The sequence below is a fragment of the Nycticebus coucang genome, chromosome 4 (genome assembly GCF_027406575.1).
Source record: "Nycticebus coucang isolate mNycCou1 chromosome 4, mNycCou1.pri, whole genome shotgun sequence".
NCBI classification, from domain to species: domain Eukaryota; kingdom Metazoa; phylum Chordata; class Mammalia; order Primates; family Lorisidae; genus Nycticebus; species Nycticebus coucang.
The window spans coordinates 144,330,218-144,354,541 of NC_069783.1; the positions used below are offsets into that span (position 1 = coordinate 144,330,218).

A 24,324-nucleotide genomic window follows, 5' to 3' on the forward strand; every position below is an offset into this window, starting at 1 on the left:
TAAAGGAAGGTGTTTCTATATTGAACATAATTCTCATGCTATTTAAACCAAAGCTTGGTTTCATACCTTTTGACACATTTTAAAAGTATTGAGTTGCTCTACGTAGAGCTGCTATTAAAGTTCGTAAGGTTTTGCTGATAAAATTGGCATGAAAAGCAGTTCATCAAATGCATGGGACACCAAATAGAACTGTGATCTATTATGACAGGTGAAATGGGACAGTGGCCCTGGTGTGTCAGAAATACCTGCAGAGATGTTATAGGATGAGATGATTTGAAATAAGCCTATTTAATTGCCAACTACGTGTGCTTTTTCTTGAGAAGCAACTGTATTTAAGGGACTGCTTTACACAAAATCAAGTCCTTCTTAGCAGGGACTGATTTAAATATTGTGATTTTAATGAATGAAGGCCAGGCACATTCTGCTATTCTCAAAACTCTTCCAATTGGACTCTTAGAGTTTTTTTTTTTTTTATATACGACTTGTGATTGATTTCTGGGAAATCAATCTATCCCACCAGCCCATCCTCCCTAACCTTTATAGTTCAGGGATTCTGTGTGTAGGAAGTCCAATAAAGCCCAGAATCTAAAGCAAATAAAACCAGTCAGTTCTCTAATTAGCTCCCCCCCATTTGAAGCTGTTATTAAACTATGGAAGGACTAAACTTTAATACATTCATCTCAGCAACATCTCCTTTAATTATGGAAAGTCATAGAAAAAGAAAAAAAAAAAGAGAGAAAGTGAGAGAACATTATGAACCTTGTGGAAACTTTGGAGTTTTATCTATTATCCGAAGCAGCATGAGCTCAAAGTCATTTAAATCCTTTGGGGGTAGGGGAGAGTAGGGAAACATAATTATTTGCCAGGGAGCATTATTGGCTTAGTACAAATGGGTTGCTATTTGTTTTCTCCATTCATTGTAATGATTACAAGCTGGGGATGTGTTTAACAACAGGATTTAGCAGGTCAGTTATGACAACTTCATCACTGTCATTAACGCCTCTTGTTTGCAGTGAACACAAAAAAGCTGTTCAGTATTAAGAGAGTCAAGGAAAAGAAAAAGAGGAGGGGAGTGGAGAAAATGTGACAGCAGGGAAGAGAAGTCCACACAGGATTAATAGCAGAAAAATACCCCTGGGTAATTGAATCAGCTGACTGTAATGGTGTAGGGACCTCAGAGAACCAAATTTTGGACTCCTTGTTCTTTCTGCTAGAAGAGTAATTACTTGTGTTTATAAATGCCAGTCATTTTTGCCATTTTGGTTCTTAGAAATGCCCTAGGGAGATGTTATTTTTGGTAAGGGGTCTTCTTCCTGCTTCAAGTGTAATGACTGTGAATAATAAGTTTCAGTATCTTCTCTGCATGCCAGGGTAAGATGAAGCAAAGTACACAGAGGAAGTGCCCTGACCTTTGCAAGGTGCCTTTTTATGTGCATTTTCTCCTCTGTCTTCTCAATAACTCTTGGGTAAACGGCCTCATTACCACTTTACCTACCAGAACAAGAGAGGCAAAATGTGGCCTCTAAGATCTCCCAGCTCTTCAGCATAGAGCAAGGGTTTGAATTCAGGTGTGTCTTGTCCCAAATTTATTACACCGTGCTGGGAGGAAAAGACAATAAAAAACAAAACAAAACACACAAAAAATTTTCTTCATTGAAATCAAAAAGGGCCAACAAAATGTAGGCAGGAGTCAGATGTGATCACGTGGAAGCTCAAGTGAGAAAAAGACATTGAGCAAAACTGTATAATTAAATCATAAAAATGTATCCTTTTTAAAGGAACTTACTCCTCCTCCTGGGGTGACCCTTGACAAGACATTCTGTGTTCCTGTTTTCAGGCAAAGAAACAGTGGGTGGTGGAGGATGAAAATTTGATGTCTGGTTTATGCCTATCTTTGTCGTCTTAATATATTTTGTGCTTTGACCTTTCAGCTTTCTGCTGCCAGATCACAATCTTTCCACTCACATTCCTACTTCTCACACCCCTCTTGTCTTCTTCTGGACAACTTAACACATATTGTGCCATGAATCCTGAGAAATGTCTGGTAAAATCCATAGGGATGGTAGGCATAGCAGGGAAACAGGACTGAGGCAGAGTGGTCAGGAGGGAGAGAAAACAAAAGAGGAAGGGCTCTTGTGATGATGGAATCGGGGTGCTTCTGCTATGACATCACACAAAATACCCCAAATCCCACCTTAGCCATTTCTGGTGGGCCCGGTTAACCCTGTAAACTAATGACAGACCCTGTATTCAAATTTTAGCAAGGTCTAGGCTCAGGGTGCAATGCTACTAACTCAGATGCATTAAAGAGATTTTTTTTTGATTAATTAGTTTCAAGCTCAGGTCTTCTTAAGACTGTCCGGGTGTTCCTTAACACCATGCCAGCCTGAATGCCACATGGGTTCTGAAAGTGGACTTGTGTCTGGGCTGTCGAAATTAAGCAACTGAAAACTCCAGGCAGGGGTGGGGAGGGGTGAGGAGGAACACCAGCGGAGGCTGAGGATCAGGAAGCTGGAAATTCCCTCCCGCCTAGGCATTTGGGTTCTGGCTTCCCCACTTCCCTAAATCCCCCCTCTGGTGGGTGTGTGCGCTCAGTAGCTGCTCCCCCCGCTCCCCCGCCCCACATCCCGTCTTTAGATTCCAAGGTAAAACCACAAGAGCCAGAACTCTCCATGCAGTTCTTCCTCCCAACGATCCTTTAAACACCCAAACTAAAACCTCTCTCCTGGGTGCAAAGGAGTGTTGATCTTCTTAATCAGAGAGCTCTTCCAACACCCTAACGGTAGCTCTGGTCTGGGTGGGGGTGAGGGAGCGCTCACCTCACTTTGCCCAGCTTAGCTCGAGACAAGCAACCAACTTTCTCCGCCGGTTACTCTTTGCTGAGTTCAAAGTGGGGCATTCAAGGGCAGAAGAGAAGCTGGGAGTCCAGCCTCTGGGCGCTGTTCTCGGGTGGCTCGGACCACCCGGCTTCATTATCACCTGCGGGCCAGGCAGGACACTTTCATTTCGGGGGCCATCCTACACCCGGCCGAAGGATGCTCATGGCCACCGTCCTGTTTGAGAACTATCATGTGCGGGACACAGGTACCTCCCGGATGCTGCCTGGAGCTCAGGGGCTCCCCTGGGGAAGATGACAGGCGTGAGAACGCCTGGATCTGGCAGCGGGAGATCGGGGCAGCAGGCGAGGAGGCGGAGGCGGCGGAGGAGAGGAAGTCCCTCGAGGCCACCCCGAGGGGAGGGCGGGATCGGAGGGCGCCCGCAGGGACTGAGTCGCGAGGCGCGCGGCGGGCCGGGTCTGGCAGCTCCGCGCGGGCGCCGAGGGGCACCGAGCGTTGGGCGCGCGCGGTCCGCGGACCCTCGCGGAAGGGGCGGGGCCGCGGGCGGCGCGCGCGGGGGCGGGGCGGGCGCGAGGCTGCGGCGCGCGCGGGCGCTGGTGGGGCGCGCGGCGCGCGCGCGGGCAGAGGCGCGCAGGGGGGGCTGCCCCGGGGCGGCCCCCCCACGTCGGGGCGCTGCGGGCGGCGGCGGCAGGAGCGCGTCCCGTCCAGGTCCCGAGGAGCCGCCGCCGCTGCCGCCGCCGCCGCTTGTCAACATGGCGGACCTGGAGGCCGTGTTGGCCGATGTCAGCTACCTGATGGCCATGGAGAAGAGTAAGGCGACCCCGGCCGCCCGCGCCAGCAAGAAGATCGTCCTGCCCGAGCCCAGGTACCGGCTCCCGGGGCCCGCGCCGCCTCCTCCACACTCCCGCCCCCCCTACCGGGGCCGCCAGCGACCCCCTGCGTCCGGGAGGGTCGGACGCTCAGCTGCGGCTGCTGCCCCCCGGCCGGTTACCTAGGGGAGAAGGCGGGCCGGCTTCATCTCTCTGGTCCCTGAAATAGAGGCATTGAGTCGGGGGTACTCGAGGAGAGTGCTCTCCCAAGTGCCCAGCCCGGCGCCCCGCGCACGGCAAGCGCTCCAGCATAAGGCTGGCTATGACTTGACCAGCTCCATCCCTGTCCCCCTCTCCTCCCTTCCAGCCCCATCCCCGTGCTTCTCTCTGTTCCATTGCTGTGGTCCCCTCTAACCCCATCCCTGTCCTGCCCTCCAGGCCCATCCTTAAGGTCCTCTTCTGCCCCATGCCTGTGATTCCTATGAGCTTCATCCTGTTTGCTCCTTCCCTGGTTCTGTTGTCTCCTTTTCCAACTCCATCCTCTCCTCAGCTCCCCTTGGGCTTCCTAGCTGGGGAGTGCAGGCTCCTTGCCTCTGGTTCCAGGTACTTAAACTCCTGTTTTCGCTGCTTGCCCTTCTGGAGCGCATCAGTCCCAATCAACTTCTTAGGGTCTTTTCTCCTCTTTGCTCCACGTAGGGCTTTTGACCCGCTCTGTTTTGTTTTTAGTGCCAAAGCGTGTCACCTGAGCTGCTTTCCTCAACTTGCAGATCTACTGGTGGCACTTAATTAAAAGATTGAAATAGGATTCACTTTAAAAGATGTGTTGAATGGGTGCTCCTAGACAGGAGTTAATTTTTATCAAGGAAGGACTCCTATTGAATTGGCCCGGGGCTTGGTGATGTCCACACCAAGTTACAGTTTTATCGTAAATGATTTATTATGGATGAACTAGTCAAAAATTTTACTTATTGGTATCATTAGCACCACCCCAGAAAAGATTGTTCATTAGATTAATAGTAAGTTTCAAATTATGTATCAAAGCATCAGTGTTGGATTTTTACCCTCCCCCAGCTTCTTTAGCAACACCATCAAGAGTTGTATAGCTAATGTGGCTCCTTGAAATGAAATACCTCTTGGTGGAATTGATGATAAAAGAAGCATCTTCTTTATAGTGAATTTGAAGTCATGCAGTTCTGTAAAATCTGGGAATCTGAACCAAAGCCATTCTCTGTGTGAAATCATCAGTCCTTCAAGCGTTATTCACCAAAATTGCTTGAATGTTACCTTGACTTAAGGAAACAAAAAAAGTCTTTCTTTTGATACTCAGGCATCATGACATTATTTTTTGTAAGTTCATATATGAGTTCTATGATACATAGACAATATCAGTCCCTTTGAGTTATTTGTTGTGAAAAAGTTAAATTGTGTAAATGAAGACATGCTTACTGGACAGTCCTGGTTTGCCTTTCCACTTTTGCCCATGCCTCTTGTTGGTTTTGCAGAGTGTGCTGCTTTTTGATAGGCAATTCAAATCAGGGAAATCAGGGAAAAGTGCAGACCTGTCTGAAGTGCTGTGAATTTAACACTTTTTTCCCAGAATTTAACATATCGGAAGCTAATTGAATATCACTGCTGAATAAAATCTCTGGCAACTTGGAAGGTTTTATTTAGAGAACAAGAACCCAGAAGTCCAATCTAAATGCCATTAAAAAAGCCTGTACCTTTCTATAAATACAGTATAAAAATGCTTAATTTCTTTTTCTTTTGCCTTTCTTACTCCTCCCCCTCCCCCCCCAAAGGGACAGGGAGTTCTGAAGAAGTAGGGGTTCTATATAAAAAAATCAATAAATCTCAGCTCATGGACAGGGGTGGTTTTTTGGGGGGGTATATTTTTTAGTAATATACTATTTCTAAAATTAGGAACTTCTGTTCATTATTTTTTTCTTGGTGCTGAACTTAATGTGACTTCTGCTTTTTTAGTATCCTTCTTAAGAGCATACTCATGTGCTCAGGGTATTCAGTTCCTTGTATGAATGCCTGTATTTTTCAGTGGTATTCTTTGGTAATGCTTTCTTACAAGGCAGAATTAGTGACAGTGAGCTTATTTCTCACAATATTTTAGAATTGAGAAATGTCAATAGGACAGTAGTTTTAGGAAATAGCTCTTTAGTAACTGTTATTCTGTTGCTGTTTTTTAAATAGACTCTTAAATTAGGCCATTGGAACCTCTTCCAGAAATTCTTGTTTGTTTTGTATTTATCTCTATGGCTTTGGGTTTAGTTTTGTAATGTGACCATTTACATAGTAACAGTCACTCCTTGTACTGTGGTAGGATTCTTTTACATTGAGATTATCAGGGAAAACATCTTGCTGAATTTCCTCTATCACTTAATGGCAGTAGTCGACCTGCTTGGCTTGGAAATGGGAGTTCTAGGGGGTTTCTAAATCCTGTAAGAAAGTTAAGTTCATGTTAAAATGCCTCAGCATAATGACTCAAAAGGTAGGTATGACTTTACACTGTTGGTAAGGGGATAGTGGTTGAATGTTTTCTGATGTTTTCTGAATGAGTTTCTATTCATCATCATTATTGGGTGAACCATGTGATCACCAGTTTTCAGTAGTCTTGATAAAGGTGTTTAGATCTTTATTTTTAGCATCTGAATGAGAATGATAAAATTTAACTCGCCAGTGGTCTATCACTAGTGATTTTTTTATTTCCAGCTAATTATTTTAAGTTGCTGTAATATTCTGGGTGCTTCTTTATTTTAGTTACTTTGCCTTATTGGCAGTTGTAAATAGAAAAGCATCAGAACTAAACAAGATCTAGCTAATTTAAATGAAACACTAGGTCTGTGGTCTCCTGCCCATTATGGGAGAATCTGAGAAAATGGAATATTCTGCCCAGGGGAGATTTTGCTTCTCTGAGATGGCGAGAGGCATTTCGTTATGTTGACACATTATACAATTAATGAACCAATGAGTGCAAATCCTGTAAAAGCTGACTATTTGTTCAAATTATATGGCTGCTTGTGTTTGATAACATGTTTGTTGAGCCAATGCAGCTGATAATGGGCCTATTGGGAATAGTAACCTGTGACCCATGGACTCACTTTGCAGACCCAGTTAAAACAAGAGCATTTAGATGTGTGTGCCAGTTGTTTCATGCCATGTTTGAAAAGAAATACTTTTATTTAAGTAGGGTCTATTTCATAAGCCAATGCGTACAAACGGTCAACATGGTATGCCCTGGAGTGATTAAGACAACTTCTACCATAGGCTCTATTACCATGTTAACCTTTTTCAAACAGAATGAAATTCAATTGACATGAAATGACACAGAGTTGAAAGAGGTTGAGTAACATGAATTTTACCTTTCCCCTGGAGTCTCATTCTGTTTGTCTGGACACTGAAAATTTGGACCATCTATTGCAAAGCTTGTCCTTTCAGAATAGTCATATAATATGGTAGATTTGTTGAAAACAACATTTCAAAGATCCTTTATAACTTTCTAGGAGCACCTAATAGTCCTTCAGGACATTTTTATGGTACCTTTTATTACATTAGTTCAGTACATAGCTGTAGGATCATTTTTGGGAGTTAGGCATGCAGATATTATAAAGACCTCTACCACAGCCGATCTCCTTGTAACTCAAGGAACTTACAGTATTGTGTGAAAAACACAGGATTGGCCATTTTAAATGAGCCTGATGGAAGATTCTATTTAACTGTGGGCAAATAGCATTTGGATGACTTTTATTATTTTTCTATATTCATAGACTATGGAATTCACATAGTGTAATAATTCATAGAACATGTTTCTAAGTGTTTTACATAGTAATGATTTGCTTTGAAAAACTATCCAGATGTAGTGTACATAGTAATATGGTAGTTTGTGTCTTTTTATTTGTAAAACTGCTGTATGTAATTATTGATCTTGAAAAGCAGCGCAGTTTTCTTCTTTTGTGGGCATAGAGTTTGTGTAGTAATTTCCTAACTCCAGTCAGTGAGTGAGTGTGGGGCATCATAGAACTCTCTGCTGGGTTGCTGGTTGTTTCTGTCTCTTCACTCTCCTGAGCCCAGAGCCTAACTTTGAACCCAAAAGTCAATGTGGAGAGAAGGAATAGCCTTTAGGAGGAAGGTGTTCTATGTGCAGAACAGTGGTAGTGCACTTGCTTCTTTTTCACTACGGTACAAACTCAAGATGTAATTGGTTTCAACCTCTCAGTTATTATTTCATTCTTGGTCAAAGTTAATATGTGCCAGGGACTTGAAGATGCAAGAGCTGTGTGTAGCAGTCAATTTTTAGAAACAAATGTTCCAGTGCAGTCAATTTTGGACCTAGGATTTGCCCAACTTGAGCATTGTGAAGTGCTTTGAATTGAGAGCCTCTTAGATCTCTTTAGGATACTGGCAGTCCCGTCTTTTATAGGCAATGGGTTTTTAGAGCTGCCTCTTAAAGTGCTGCCCCAGCGCTCTGAACTTGGCTTTGCCAAACATCTGTTCAGATAAGGATGGAAACTATCAGAATTACAGGTCTTTTTTCAGCCTGTGGGTGGCTAGCAGAGTATTAAAATGCAAAATAGCCAGTAGGAGCTAGCAGAACTCAGTCCCATGGCCCTGACCAGGGAATGAGAAGTCTAACCTCTGTGAAGTAATGATGTAACAACTATGATTAGTTGAGGGCTCATCCTCCATCAGACAGTTGGCACAGTTCGTTCTTTTCTTTTCTACAGCAGTTCTAACTGGTGAGGAGCATGAGCTCCAGTTCCCAGAAGGAGCAGACACTCAGGCAAGGGAAGGAACTCTGCCCAGGTCACACTTGGCAGTGGGCCAGGAAGAAATCAAGCCCAGCCTGGGGTCTTGTTGGACAAGACCCTTGTTGGACAGTCCATCAAAATGAATAGCAAACTCTCTCACCTCTTGCCTTCCAAGGGATGGTTGACATTATGATACTTTTTTATTGGGGGGAAATGATTTTGAGGACTGTCCCCATGGGCTGCTAGTCCTCAGAGACTGATAGAGAGTAGCAGTTCCTCTGGGACCTGTGAAAACGGTAACTATAAGCATCTTGCTCCTTATTTCCCAGGAGGAGTTTGAGGGTTAAACGACTGTTCTGTTTAACACAAGACATGCAGTCTTGCTGGTGTTAATGAGAAAACATAGTAGACTGTCTCATCAATCCTCAACCCCAGCTTTCAAACAGAATTTCCATTATGTTTTCATTTAGAAAAAGGGGCAACCTGAGCTGTCATCTCCCCTGAAATGTTCATTTCTGGGTAAAGAGTAAAAGGGGAGAACATTATTTTTGGCTGTATTTATAATAAAAACCACTTTCTCATTAATATAATATTTAACAAATTTAACTTAATCATATGATTAAATATATGATTTTAATAAAATTATACTTAATATACGATTTTAATAAAGTCATGATTGCAAGAGGGACTTTACCTAACAATTGCCATCAGTGTAACCTGGCTTATTGTACCCTCAATGAATCCCCAACAATAAAAAAAAAAAAAATGCAATAGCTATGATCCTTTCAATCACACCTGTGGTGCATCTTACAAGGGTACATGTGAGCCTTGGCAAATGTGGAATGTAAATGTCTTGGCAAAGTAACTAAGAAAATGCCAGGAGGGCTATGTCAACTAATGAGATGAAAATGTGTCAAATATTCTATGAAACAAGTGTATGGTGCCCCATGATCATATTGATGTACATAGCTATGATTTAATAAAAAAATAAAATAAATAAATAAATAAAGTCATATATTTGCAGGCCACTGTGGGTGAACACGTATTCTGTGGCACGATTGTCCTCATCTTGTTCTCTGGACATTGGCAATGGGGAAATAGAAATGATTAATTTGGCAATTTTTACTCTATTTTTGTGAAATCATTTGTATGGTTAGTGATTTGCATGCTAATGGGGCTGGATACCCCCTAATTGGCCCCCCAACTGTCTCTGCTTCTTGTTTTTTTTACTTCTCTCTTTTTTTTTTTTTTTGTTGAGACAGGGTCCCACCCTATGCCCCTGAGCAGAGTGCAGTGGGCGTGGTATCTCACCGCAACCTCAGACTCGGGCTGCGGGCACCCCGCTGCCTCAGCCTCCGGAAGCTGCTGGGATTACAGGCGCTGGCCGCGGCGCCCAGCTGGGTTTCTCCATTTTTTTCACGAGTCGGGGTCGCACTGTCGCTCAGTTTTTTTAATAAGCGACAGAGTCTCACTTTGCTGCCCTCAGTAGAGTGCCATGGCATCACAGCTCACAGCAACCTCCAGCTCTTGGGCTTAGGTGATTCTCTTGCCTCAGCCTCCCGTGTAGCTGGGACTACAGGTGCCCGCCACAACGCCCGGCTACATTTTTTGTTGTTGTTGCAGTTTTGGCCGGGGCTGGGTTTGAACCCACCACCCTTGGTATATGGGGCCGGTGCCCTACTCACTGAGCCATAGGCGCCGCCCCTTTTTCTCACTTCTTTATTCTTGTCTTTCTGTTTTTATCATTGATTAGAAGTTAGGCCCTCCTGGGCATTATTTTGATTGTTACATGGGTCTAAAATGCAGAAGAAGTAATAACTTGGCTCTCCCTATCCTGTAAATGTCTCTTCTGATTTTGGAAGCCTTCTTTTGGGTCATCTGTGTATCTGCTGGAGCATGAGCGCACTTTAATACCTTATATGTAGGGCATTATAGAAGGAGCTCACAGAGTATACAGTGGAAATATTTTTGCAGTGCAGATGTTTTGTGATTCATGGTTGGCGAAGGTTGGACTTGACTCAGCCTTAGACCTTTACTCTTTCTGCTACCACTTCCTTCTCCCAGGGTCTCAGGAGCAGAAAAAGGTGATTATATGAAAGTAGCCAGCCCAGACCTCCAACCCTACTGTGCTGGAAGGCTAGCTGTCATGGCTGGCCCCCTCAATTTTCTGTGTCACCCCCACTACCTGCCACATTGTAGTAAAGGAAGGTTATGGATTAGGAACCAGGACATAAGGCTCTGATTCCACTGGCAACTTTCCATAGGACTTCGGTTAGTTACTTAAATTCAGTTTTCCTATCTGTAAGATGTAATACACATACCTGTTCATTTCTGATTATAAAATGTCCCAATAAAAATCTCTATCTCCTAAACATTTTCTATCCATATGTTTTTAAACCAGTGGAAAACAGTAAAAACTACTCATTGAATTTCAGACACAGATAACTCCAGAAAAAATGTTTGGAAGTGATATTAAAAGACTTGATTTCTCCAGACACCATAGCGTGGTTGTTGTGGGATTATATATGGTGTGATATGTAAGTAAACCTTACAAATGCTCACAGTTGTAGCCAATATAAGGCAGCTTTACAAAGAGACCCTGTGCCTTGTGCCCTGAGGCAAAAGGGAGTAGGTGTGGGAGGCAGAATTTCTACTGAAAAGTCGGATTGTAGGCTGGGGTCAGAGGAGAACTAACGTTGGCCCTTAGATCCGTAAGTAGGTAAATTTCCCAGACTTCTGGGTTCCCTTCCTGTAGTTGCTCATTCCTGTAGCTGACTGTGTCTAGAATCTTTTACACAAGATGCTTCACTCAGTTCCTTTTTCCCCTCCCTCCTTCCTTTGTTTCCTTCCCTTGTTTTGTCCATCTATCTATCCAATCCAGCAGGCTCTGGTGTCATGCATCAGGGTTCATGAGCATGCTGCTTAAACTGTATCACCAGGCAATTAAGAGAGTTGACTCATTCTTTACGGGCCTTTGCTTTGTAACTTGAACCAGAAATCATAATCTGAAATCAGCTGGCTTTGGTTTATTGAGCATAAGGTGATTCATTCTGGTCTTCCTTAGCCATTAACAGGTTGCATATTGACAATGTAGAATTATAGTATCTCATGTTTGAAAAGCTCTAGTCATGCATTTGATGGGTGATTTCTCTCTCTCATCAAGCCTGGGCATCTGTGATGAGCATCTTTGGAAAGTCTACAGCAGGTGTCCTCAAACTTTTTAAACAGGAGGCCAATTCACTGTCCCTCAGACCATTGGAGGGCCGGACTATAGTTTAAAAAAAAAAAAAAAACTATGAACAAGTTCCTATGCACACTGCACATATCTTATTTTGAAGTAAAAAAACAAAACAGGAACAAATACAATCACACCGCCTCATGTGGCCTGTGGGCTGCAGTTTGAGGACCCCTGGTCTACAGGGTTATAAACCTTTCTTGCCAAAAATTCCATGCACTGATCTTTTACTATCAGTTTGTGGTCATGCAAAACAAGTTCAGTTCCTCCCAAATGTGACAGATCTTGAAATGCTTGAAGGCAGCTCCTCTAGCCCACAGTGGCTTTTTTAGAAGGCTGTCCCCAGGTCCTTTAGTCAGTTCTCATATTCTGCTGAACCGTGTGCCCAGCTCTGTGTAATCTCTGTCCTCAGTCTGAACATCACCACACTAAGAAAGAGATCTGTGAAGACCCAAAAGAGATCTGTAAAATTATCATAATTAGTTTAATAATGGTGAAACTAGTAATGAATTCTATTTCAAATGTGTGGTTGAGTCCCTCTGAAATTCCATTTTAGGGAGAAATGTTTTGGTTCCCTGATGACATAAAATTCATTGTATCTGTTTGATTAGGGAATGACTGTTTGCCTGAGAACTGGTCAGCTAGGTGTGGATTACATGTATTACTGCAATAGCTGCCATGGTGAGTGCTGAAGAAGTACTAAGCACTGTAAGTCTTAGATAATTAGGGGCTAAAATATTTTAGAAAAAAAGTGAGGATTGATTATGATGAAAAAGTCAGAAGATATTAAGGGGGAAGTTTCATATATTTAGAATTATAAAACCCCATTAGTTAGGGAAGAAAGCAGGTTAGTTTCATGTCAGCAATAAAACTTTTCTTAAATAATATTCTCATAGTATTTGTGTTCTTGGGATTAAGTCAGTCCTTGATCTTTGTTAACTAATTATAAGTTTGGTTATATTTTCAGGTTATTCCTAATAAATTTTCTGTATCTGTGCTGCCTTTGTTAAGAGTTTGTTAAAAATGAACTAAAAGGGGTGTGGTGCCTGTGGCTCAAAGGATTAGGGCACTGGCCCCATATACCGGAGGTAGTGGTGAGTTCAAACCCAGCCCTGGCCAAAAACTGCAAAAAAACCCAAAAACAAAACAAAACAAAACAACAAAGAAAACCCCAAAAAACCCTAAAAGCTACATGGACTGGCATTTATGCAGCTGTTAAATAGTGCAGACTTTTAATTTGCTTTGTGAATGTTCAAAGCTGTGATGGTATTTCGGATATAAGGGTTTTTTTGGTTATTTTTTTTTTTAATATGAGGTGTACAGTGGCCTTTACCCCACTTAAAATGAAACTAATGCTAGGGAGTAAGGTCCAAGGACTTTAATATACATCTTTAACCTGGTCCTACTTTTTCCAACTAAATTTTATTTCTTTTCTTATGATTTCCTAACTGAGAAATGGATTATGTGATGAATCTTGACATGACAACAGTATGTAGAGAATGAAGTGTTAAAGTTTTGTGCTGTTTTGTGTCCCATTTTGGAGCTGCTGCTTTCTCTTGTTTCCAGTGGCGTTGGAGAAAAGTTTATTATCTACGCCAAAAATCCCAATTAGAATTGGTGTAGAAGGGAAAATTATTTCTGCACAGTAGCCATTTCTGAGTAATGAATGAAAGGACACTTAGGCTGATCACTTTGCTGCCTATTGTCTACCCCCCACCAGATAAAACTGTGAGGGTTTTTGTGGACAAGGATTTCTTAGGTTTAATCATTCAGTTGATTGGCCTATCTTTTTTGTTCCACGTGGAAAACGAGCTAGTAGCTCTGCATCTCTGTCCTTTAAATGCAAGTAATCTGCTTGATGCTGGATCAATATTTTAAATTATTTTAAAAATTTGGGTTACTCTGCAGGGTGCAATGACTCACATCTGTAATCTTAGCACTTTGGGAAGCTGAGAAGGCAGCATTGCTTGAGGCCTGGAGTTTGAGACCAGCTTGAGCAACAGAGTCAGACTCTGTCTGTATTAGAAACAAATAAAAAGAAAAATTAGCCAGGCATGGTGGTGTACACTTATAGTCCCATCTACTTGGGAGGTGTGAGCTGAGGAGTTTGAGGTTACAGTGAGGTATGCTGATGCCACTGCATTCTAGCTCAGGCTGCAGAGCGAGATCTTGTTTTTTTTTTTTTTTTTTTTTAAATTAGACTATGCTATAAGAAAAGCTTATTTTGGTAGAAACTCCTTGCTGTGAGACTAGGGTTTAGGTGGGGTGTTTCTGGGGCAGCATGGTGATGGCAGAACAGATAGGAAGAGCAAGACCAGCCTGCAGTGCCCCAGTGGTTCTGGAGTGCGGTGGAGAAAAGCCTAGTATCTAAAACCTCTATTCTCCCTATTTTATCTATAGCAAACGCTCCTTCCCTTATTCTTAGGAAACAGGCTCTAGAACTGGGGCGTACATTGGGTTAGTATTAAAATGATCTTGATGAGAGGCAGATTTGCCAGACTTATCATTTAGATCGAAAACTTGTTAAACTTGGTGTGAATTGATGATTTATTTGTACCATAGACTTGAATTTAGAGTTTAAAAAAATCCCACTAATACTTGTATATAATGTTTAATAGTTTTATACACATTATTCTTTTTAAGTTTTTACAATTATCCTTTGTAGTAGGTAGAAATTCTAAAAAGAGAAACAAAATGACTCTAGATCTGTCCACATGGTGATGTGGAGAGGTATCTTTTACCTGTTTGGGAAAAGCTGGCTGTGTCCTTCGGTGCTGGCACCTTTACAGTGGTCCAGGGAGTGGGTCTGGACACTTCCAAATCTTACAGATTTGGAAACTAGATTTTATCACCACAGTGAGCATCTGTTTAGAGTGCAACTCATGTGGTTAGCTAAGTCTTCTCGATTAATTCATTCTCTTAAATTTAGAGTTAAAGATCCCTTTGAGGTGTGCACTAACTCACACAGTAGATTTGAAAGCCAAAGTACTACAGAATGTCGAATTTGCCTCCTTACATTAAACGCTGCCTCTCACGGGAACCTAAGTGCCCAGAGTATGTGAGATGATGCTTTCTCTCTTACTGGACATGAAGTGACTATCAGAAGATGGTGTAGTGGTTGGATGCTTATAATAGCATTTGACTGAGCAGCTCCAGCCAGTGGGACTGGGACTGCACCCTTTTTTTTTTTTTTTTTATTAGCAGGCTCTGGCCGGGTTTGAACCCCCCACCCCTGGTGCATGGAGCTGGCGCTCTAACCATTGAGCTATGGGCACCCAGCCTACTGAATGTGAGCATGTGAAATCCTTGCGAGTGGGTGGCTTCTGTGACAAGTTATCTTTCCGTATTTCCATGTTTCCTGCTCTAATTGGTTCTCTCTAATTCCAGGCCTCCACTGGATTTGATAATACAATCAGTGAAACACCACTGACAAGGTTACCCAGTCAGGAACCTTTGACATTTCTCTGCCCATTGTGTTATGTATTGATTTAAGACTTTGTTCTCACAGGGCAAGCATTTTTTTTTTTAATTTAGAGATTCTTGGAAATGGCTTCGTAATACTCATCATCCTGTTTTAGAAGGAGGAAATTCAGGTTCAGGGAGAAGTTAATTGCTCAAGGTCATATTGATAAAAAAATGACACAGCTGGGCTTCAAACTCAGGTCTTCTGATTCCAAATTTGGTGTGTTTTAATAAAAGCCTTCAGGCTGTATTTTGCTAGGCAAATCTTAACAGGAGCCAATTCTTGGATTTGGGTAGAGAAACACTGTCAGTTTCAGACACGGGTAACACAGTTTAATAATGTATTGTGTTCATTCAGTAAAGGGTGTTAATGACAGGGATCTGAGGAAGGTGCTCCAGTGGTACGATTTCACTGGATGCTTTGGCTTAATAATAAATATATCAATAATTCCCCAGAAGGCATCATAGATTTCAGTTATATAACAGAATAGTTATTAATAATGATGGTCATGTTACAAGTTAAGAAAAGCTACACGTCAAGAGTTTTTAATGTCTTACTCCAAAAATCTTTTCTCTTTTGTCCTTTCAAGTGCATCCTAATTTAGGAAAACAAAGTTAAAATTCATTGCTATCCCTGTCAATAGGTAAACGAATATCCTGGACTTGAGCATCTGTTGTTGTAGATACATAAAGGAGTGTTTTTGTGTTAAACTTGATTACCTAGTGACTATGTAGTGACATTCTAACTTGTGATAGAAGTAATGAAACAGGCTGAATGTTTAACCTTTACACAGATGGGTTGTTGAGGTCACGCTGGGATGGAGTTTTATCAGACTTGCCTTCTTCCTGGGAATGTGTTGAGCTTTTCCTTGTCAGGTACGGCTCCAGCTCAGTCTTTTTAATCCCTGTATGGTGTGTCAGCACTGTGGTCTTTTTAACCCTCTTCATAATCACAGATGCTACTGCAGTGAATATTCTTACTTATGTATCTTTGACCGTGTGTGTGAGCCATTCTGTAGGGGAGAGACCTAGAAATAAGTAAGAATTGGGCATTAGAAGTTTTGCTGGATGATCCCACTTGTCTTCTATATTTTCAGAATAAATAGAATGGCGCAGGGTGGTGGCTCATGACTGTAATCCTAGCGCTCCTGAGGAGGCAGGAGGATTGCTTGAGGTCAGGAGTTCGAGACCAGCCTGTGCAAGAGCGAGACCCTGTCTCTACTAAAGATAGAACAATTAGCAGGGCACAGTGGTGAGTGCCTGTAATGCCAGCTACTTCCGAGACTGAGGCAGGAGTATTGCTTGGGCTTAGGAGTTTGAGGTTGTGGTGAGCTAGACTGATGCCATGGTACTCTAGCAAGGACGACAAAATAAAACTTTCTCAAAAGAAAAAGAAAAAATAGAGCTTCAAAAACATTTTAAATTTTATTGAGAAGTCATACAGTTAGAAGTAATGTTATTGTATTGAAATTATATAAATAATTATTTTATATAGACTATATAGATACAGTTGGATAAAACAAAAAAGAATGGTGCTATTGCTGATAAGGACCAAGATTTTAATTATAAATGAAGAGCTACATCAGTATAAGGTAAGAGTTAGTTAGGTTAAGAACCCTGTAAGGTTAAATTTGAATTAGAAGTCATTTGAAATCCATGATTTTTTTTTTCTTTTCAAATATATGTAATTATCAGCCCCAGCCATTGATAAGTCCAAGAAACAATTGCATTCCCATCACTCTGCACAACCGTACCTGATTCCAGGTAGGGGCACGGCCTGGGCAAGACGCACCTGGAACCTCTATAATCCATTAGATCAGAAAACAAAGGAGCTGTCTGAGAGCTGGTCTAACAAACATCAGAGGCCAGAGGAGGGGTTCCCAATGGCCAAAGGTGGAATACTCTGAGCATCAAAAGAATATGATTACAACTGAGTATAGTTCTCTGAATATATATAAACCTGTTTTGGTGGGCAGCATAATTATCCCCTGAAATGTTCATGTCTTAATCCCCAGAGCCTGTGAATATGTTATTTTCTATGGCAAGGGGGTATTAAATTGCAGATGAAATTAAGGCAGCTAATGTGCCGAGTTGACGATAAAGAGATTATCTCAGATTACCAGGGCAGGCTCACTATTATTGCAAGGGAGACAGGGGAGTCAGTGTCAGGGTGACCGAGTGTGAGAATGAGTGAAGATCAGCCATTGCTGGCTTTGCAGATGGAAAGATGGAGGAAGGGGCTATGGACCAAGGGATGCAGGCAGCCTGTAGAATCTGGAAAAGTCATGAAAATGGACTCTCCCTTACAACCACCATAAAGGGATGCAGCCCACCTGACACTTTGGTTTTAGCCAGTGAGATCTGTTCAGACTTCTGACCTACAGATAAATAAGATAATAAATTTCCATTGTTTTAAGCCACCAAGTTTGTATTAATTTATCACAGCAGCAAGACCAAAATTAAGATATTCATGGTATCCAAAAAGAGAGATTCCCAAAGCAAAACAGAACAGAACACACCTGACTGATCTCCACAGGCAGCCTGTAGAATCTGGAAAAGTCATGAAAATGGACTCTGCCTTACAACCACCGTAAAGGGATGCAGCCTACCTGACACTTTGGTTTTTAGCCAGTGAGTTTTTTAGCTTGTTCTTCTGTCTTCGAAAAGCAGCAGTTAAAAATGTAAATAATTAAGCATTTATATTGCATCTTGCTTGCCTTTCCTGTATAAACTACATATGAGGGTAATCAAAAACCCTAGTCGATGGGAGAAATTGTTTCCAGAATTGCTAAATGAATGTGGAAGGAAGGGTGGAATTTTAAAAACATCACCCTTTTGCACTTTTGAGTCAAAGTATTGATTTAGGCAAAGATCATCAATGTATGAAAATCACTAAATAAAAGATTGATGGGGAATTTCAAATGGAGAGATCAAACTGTCACCAACTAAATTTCCTAAGTGATTTTTAGTATCACTAGGATGAAATAACTCTGTGCCTCCTTGTGTGAGGCAATTTGAAGTAGCCAGGACTGTTCAGAAAGTGTTCCTGCCCCAAGATGGTGGGCCTGAATATGATCGAGTCCTTTGAGCTTTCACTTTGTAGGGAATGTGGTGATAGAGCAACAAGTCAAATGACCGCATGGGGAAACAAACAGACAAACCCAGGATGGGGCATATCCTCCACAGCTATTGCCTTGATTTTTCTTTAAGTCACTGAAGATAAAAGGTGGGGCGTGAGGAGAGTAGGGGCCCTAGATTAGGATAGACCTAAGAGCTATAACGATCAAGTGAGTATGTGGATCTTGGTTAGATCTTGATTCACACCTACCAGATGTACAGAAGACACCGCTGAGAGAATCATGGAAATGTCACTGGGTATTGAATCTTCAGGGGTTATTGTTATTTCCATGGTGGCATTAGGAATGATAATGGGCTGCATTTTCTATAAGGAAAATATCCTTAATTTTTAGAAATGTCAACTAAAGCAATAAGGGTAAAATGACACGTGGCCTGAGATCTGTTGTAAAAAGCTTTACAAATGAAGGAGGGTGTGGGTAAAAGTAGCTGGTACAACCCTCATAACTGCTAATACGGGGTGAATGAGGGCTCACCGTACTGTTCTCTACTCTTCTTAATGTTTGAAAAAATTTACAGTAATATTTAAAAAGAATAGATGGCCAGGTGTGAAGATCATAACTATATTCCTGCAGGGCTACTGGAAACCTGTTGTCCCAATGTCATGTGTAAGAGCACTGGTGACTTAGGACATGAAATTCACAGATATGGAATGCACTGTGTTCCTGGCAGGTTAGACCAAAGGGAGGTTTATGTATTTTTTCAAAATCGCATTAAATGACTCCAAAAGAGGCTCTGTGAAGGTGATTAAAGAGATGTGGGTAGAGTTTTAATAAGCTCATTTGCAACCCAAGTGTCCTGACTAATCCAACTAGAGTGGATGGATTTGCATCCTCTTGACCTGAAGACTTGCCCTGAAAGGAGGAGGAAAAAACACAAGAAGGCTATTAAAGGGAAAAAGCATAGTAAGAATATTTTAGAAAACTATACCTAGTTTCTTGTTGAGTACAAATGATTTCGCTGAACTCTATTCAGATCATGAATATCTATTAAATCATAGCTCTGGTGTTTAAACTTAACAGCAAAAAAGTAATAAGCCAAGCTATTTAAGATGATCTATCGTCTAAGCTTACTATCCCTACAAGCCTAATGAAATTTTGCAATGTAGGTCTCTCTTATTAAAATTACTTTAACAGCTTTCTATTTTTTAAATTACATGAAGAGTAATTTGTCAAAACATTTCAAAATAATTATTTTAGAATAAGTGTTCCCTAATGTGTTGCTCTAAGACAGGCCTCTCTTAGTCATACCCAACTAGATCAGTATGAAGAAAAGCAAAATTTTATTAAGAGAACAAGAAAATGTGAATAAACAAAGAACTCTACCATATTTCTAGGTAGGAAGACTCAATATTACAAAGATGTCTGTTCTCTTCAAACTAATCTATAAACTCAAGATCAAAATCCAAATGAAAATTAATCCAAATAAGAATTTTAAAGAACCCCACAAGCTAGTAGGACGATCTCTTGAGCCCAGGAGGTCGAGGCTCCAGTGAGCTGGGTTGGTGCCGCTGCACCTCAGCCTTAGTGACAGAGCAAGATCCTGTCTCTAAGAAAACAAAACAAAAACAAGTGTATCCTCATTCATTTATTTTTTGTAACTTAATTTTTATTAAATCATAGCATATACGTTTATGGGTTACAATGTGACGATTTGATATACAATAAGGAAGGTTGAAATCAAACTAATAAACATAACCATCACCTCACTTATTTTTGTGGTAAGACATTTATAATGCACTCTTAGTTGTTTCGAAATGTACCCTTGCTTTGTGTACAAGGGTGGATGGAGGATATTTGGCGGGATCTCACATAATGTACCCTCATTCATTTAGAAGGGAAAATGGGCAAAAGTCACCAATAGACTTTTGAAAAAGTAAAACAAAGGGGATCTGCTGTACCAGATATAAAACATTGCTGTAGCATTTAAAATAGTATAAATATTCATATGTTCACATATATCCATTTGAATTTGGTTTACTTATGAATAAAGGTGGCATTCTGAGTTGAGGAAGAAGAGTGCTGTGTCATAGGCTATAAGTGTTAGAATCCATTTACATTGGGCACAAAAGTACATTCCAGGTGTTTAGCGAGATAAAAATATCAAAAATACAATAAGGTAAGAGGGTACATTTTTATTGTTTTGGAGTGCAGAGGGCTAATCCCCAAACCTAAAGGAGGAGAATAAAGGGTGTGAGAGGTGATTAAAGGGTGTGATGGCACAAATGAGAAGTCTTCATGTGACAAAGGTATCACACCCCAGATCAGAAGGTAAGCAGCAGAAAAATTATACTGAATGGAGCTCGTGGAGCAGATTTCATTTTTTAAAGCTGTTTGCTTAGATAGTGCTTGTTTGTTCAAATTCCAGACTGGCTCATGCTATGCTAGGGAGGAGAGGGGTTAGGAGGCCTGGATTGTGTTTGGGTATCCGGAAAGTATGGCAATTTGCATCAAATGAGTTGGCATTTTTGCTAGCCGTAATTTCATCTGTCAGTCATTGGGAAGGAGGTGTTTGCTTTAAAAAAGCCATGAAAAGCCGGATGTTAATTTCATGGTTGGTAATTTAGGAATTTTTCTCACACAGTTATAAAAATAAATGAGTCAAAAGTGGGAGACTATTTGTGGCCTGGCATCCTCCCCCCCCCCGCCCTTTTTTATTTGCTGTTGTCCTTTGTGCGTTTCATTTGGTTATTTGGTGCAGCTAACAGGGCTCACAAGAACCTTTCCGAGAAGACCAGTGGCCTCCCATCCCTCCCTGCTTCTTGCCACTTGCCCCTCAGATGTTCAGATCAGCTGTGTCCTCCTGGGCTCTGGACCCTGCCACTGGCCCTGTGGAAGCAGACCTGTTGCATTGCACTGGGGCTGCCTGTGCCCTCCACTGTCACCCCTTCTGGACATGGGCAGGGAATGGCTAGTTTTCACTTTATTCCTAAAGAAAAGCACAGTGCCTTGCTCATAGAGTGTAGTTTGTGTATTTTGAATGAATGAAATGGCTAAATGAACAGATAAATGAATTGGTTTTTCCCTCCCTTCTCAAAGAATATATGTATTTAATATCCTATATTAGATATAGCTGATGTCTAAAATATTTGACTTTTTTTTTCTTTACTTGAGACAGAGTGTCGCTTTGTTGCCAGGGCTAGAGTACCCTGGCATTCATTATCCTAGCACACTAAAACCTTAAACTCATGGGCTCAAATGATCCTCCCACCTCCACATCCCAAGTAGCTGCGACTACAGGCATGTACCATCCAGCCCTTAAAAATTCTTTTTGAGGACACGAGTCTTGCTTTGCTGCTCAGGCTGGCAAAGTATTTAACTCTTTAGAGTGTGGCTAAGATTTGATTCTTCAAGTGGTATGAGATCAGAAATTCTTGAATTCATTTGAATGTGCAAAAAATATTGTGTAGATTATAATATTTTTAATTCCAAATTTGGACTGATTTAGCAATATACCTTTCCTTAAAACTATGAAAAATAGTAAACAATGTTAGGGAAGCTTACCTGAGAAAAATACCAGCTGAGAAAAACTAATGATTTATTATTGAGTAATGTAATATGTAAATATGAAACTAGAATCAACTGAGGTCAGAGGTAAGAAGGTGGTAAAATATTTGGGAGAACTGTTTCTGAAGACTTATATTTGTTTTGAGAAATAACTTTGAAAAACATTGTGACTATCTGATGTCCCGCCTTCCCTGTGGCTTTGCTTTTCCTGGTTTGTTACCTATGGTCAACCTAGGTCTGAAAATATTGAATGGAAAATTTCAGAAGTAAGCATTTCATAAGCCTTAAATGGGTTTTAAATGCTATTCTGAATAACGTAGTGAAAAGCCAGCTCTGCTAGTTAGAGTATAACCCGAAGACTATTATAACAAAGAGACCCAAAACACAAGACCCAAAGTTTAGGCCACAGCACAGACCAGTCCCATTAGGATCTCTGAGGAGAGGGCTAAGCAACAATATTTTCAAAAAGCTTCCCAGGTGACCCTAAAGTATAGCCAAGCTTGAGAATCACTGGTCTAGAGTGATAATGAACTGACTAGGGAAGGGACTTAGCTGTGCATCCCAAGACCACTGTTGGGCTTAGATTTTGGTTCTGCCATCCTCACCTTGGGACGTCTGCCTTGTAGCCAAGGCAGGTGTTTGGGTCATGGCTGTCTCTCAGTCAGGAGAAGGAAGTGAAGTGCAAGCAATTTGCTTTGAAGAAGTGATGTGGATGTAGTGTGTATTGCTCCTCTTCGAATTTCATTGGTGGGAGCTAGATCATGTGACCATTGAGCTGAAAGAGAGGGTGAGAGATGTGATATTCATCATTCTCGAGAAATGAGCATTACTGATAAGTGGAAGGATATAATAATGGTCACCATGCCATCCATTAATTAAAACTAAATGTATTATCACATATCAATTGCCAACTCAAAAACTGAACAGTTCAATTGATCTCATCTGTATATAATTATGTACAGATGAGCTCGTTATACCTATTCAAACTATAAGCTAGATGTAAAGACTGGATAGAGGCCTGTAGTAAAGTCTCCAAATGTTTACTTTCATTGTCATTCATAACAGTGTTTGCAGTGAAAACACTGCTATTGGTTGTTTTTTCATTTATTTGGGATCCCTTGGTACAAGCTGTTTAGAGGCGCTGAAGGTTGAAATCCTGGGTCATCACACAAAGATTGTTACCATTCTAAAAAAAGTTAAGGTTAAATTGAAATATCATCTTGGTAGCGTATTGCATTTTCTCAAGCCCCCTTTTCATTATCTTCCTAGATAGATCCTTAATTATAGAACTAGTTCTGGGGTACACATTAAGTATTGATGAATTAGTCTGATTCATCTTTTTATATTCTTGTAACCAGAATTCTTCCAGACCCATAACAGATCCTTAGCAAATATTAACCAACTTGAATGTGCTTCCATAGTATCATTTTGTGGAATTTATTTAGGTAAGTGAAGCTTTTTCATTTGTGAGCATTTTGTAGTGACAAAATGCCAACTCAAAACTGAACAGTTTTTGGTGTGCAGTGGTGTTGAAAGTGTGGGACTGAGTACTAGGATGATTGCCCATGTCCGTCAGGGGTTCACAAGTTTAGAGGGAGATGTAGAGATGTTAATAATTACAGTTGATTGTGGGGGAACTGTACGACAGTGACATACACCCACAGTGGAAGCAGAAGCTGGAGGGCTCATCTCTGAAAAGTCGAGGGCGAGTCCGTAGTGTTGGTGATCCACCAACTGGATCATGGAGCATTGAATAGAAGGTTTTCATGTGGAAAAAAAAAAGGCATTAGAGGTAATGGTGTTTACAAAATGATTGTGCTATGAAAGAGCCTATATATATTTTTTTTTTATGGAAGGTGAAAAAATCGTGTGGCTGCAACGTGAGAAAGACAACTGCAGGCCATGGTGTATGCAGCCCCTTTGAAAATGCTCCCTGCAGTGTGCTAAGGAGTCTGGGCATTAGGCAAACAGAGGCCCTGGGAATCTTCTAAATGAGATAATTACACGATCAGATTTATATTTTAGGAAAATGACTCTCAGAGATAAGGAGCAGGCCGCAGCTCCTCCTACACCAGTGTCCCTGCCTCTAGTCTTTCTCTGCTAATGTTTATTTCACATAAGCAACAACACAACTGTAGGATACAGCTTTTTGATGAAAAGGTGAGTGGATTCTGAAATGATTATTCTAACTAATTTGAAGAGATGGTTTAGATTATGAAATTTTATTATGTGAACTGACAATCCCATTAATCTGTTCATCCTTCGCATGGTATCTGTTTAAGGATGACTTTTGTGTATGACTGTTTTTGTGGGCCAGTGAAATTCAAGTATATTTAATGTCACTTTAACGCCCAGTTATAAATTGCGAAGAAAAAGGCATTGAAAGCAGAATGTGTATTATCAAAATATTGTAGGAAGAACACAGAGGAAGTTAAATTTACATTTAGCTCAGTTGGGTTGTGGTCTTCTGAATGTAGTTTGTCCTGTGCTGAATTGTTTAATAATATGCAAATTATATGTGAGGGATTTTCTGCCAGAGGTCTGGAGAACTGAAGAAACTTGGGAAAGTTGACATTAAACTGT

At 41.1% G+C, this 24,324-nt stretch overlaps 1 protein-coding gene across 7 annotated transcripts in view; it reads left to right on the forward strand.

The window, feature by feature from the left end:
* Positions 1 to 3,405: 3,405 nt before the first annotated feature.
* The window catches only part of GRK3 (G protein-coupled receptor kinase 3), a 180,581-nt gene continuing 159,662 nt past the window's right edge, over positions 3,406 to 24,324 (forward strand). For 3 of the 7 annotated variants that reach the window (XM_053588390.1, XM_053588389.1, XM_053588396.1), the window contains exon 1: positions 3,434 to 3,702. In XM_053588390.1, the coding sequence (XP_053444365.1) occupies positions 3,590 to 3,702 (113 nt within the window). In that variant the 5' untranslated portion in view covers positions 3,434 to 3,589. Of the gene's footprint in view, positions 3,703 to 24,324 lie in introns of all 7 variants that reach the window. The other 4 variants (XR_008379552.1, XR_008379553.1, XM_053588388.1 and 1 more) reach the window with 3 other exon arrangements.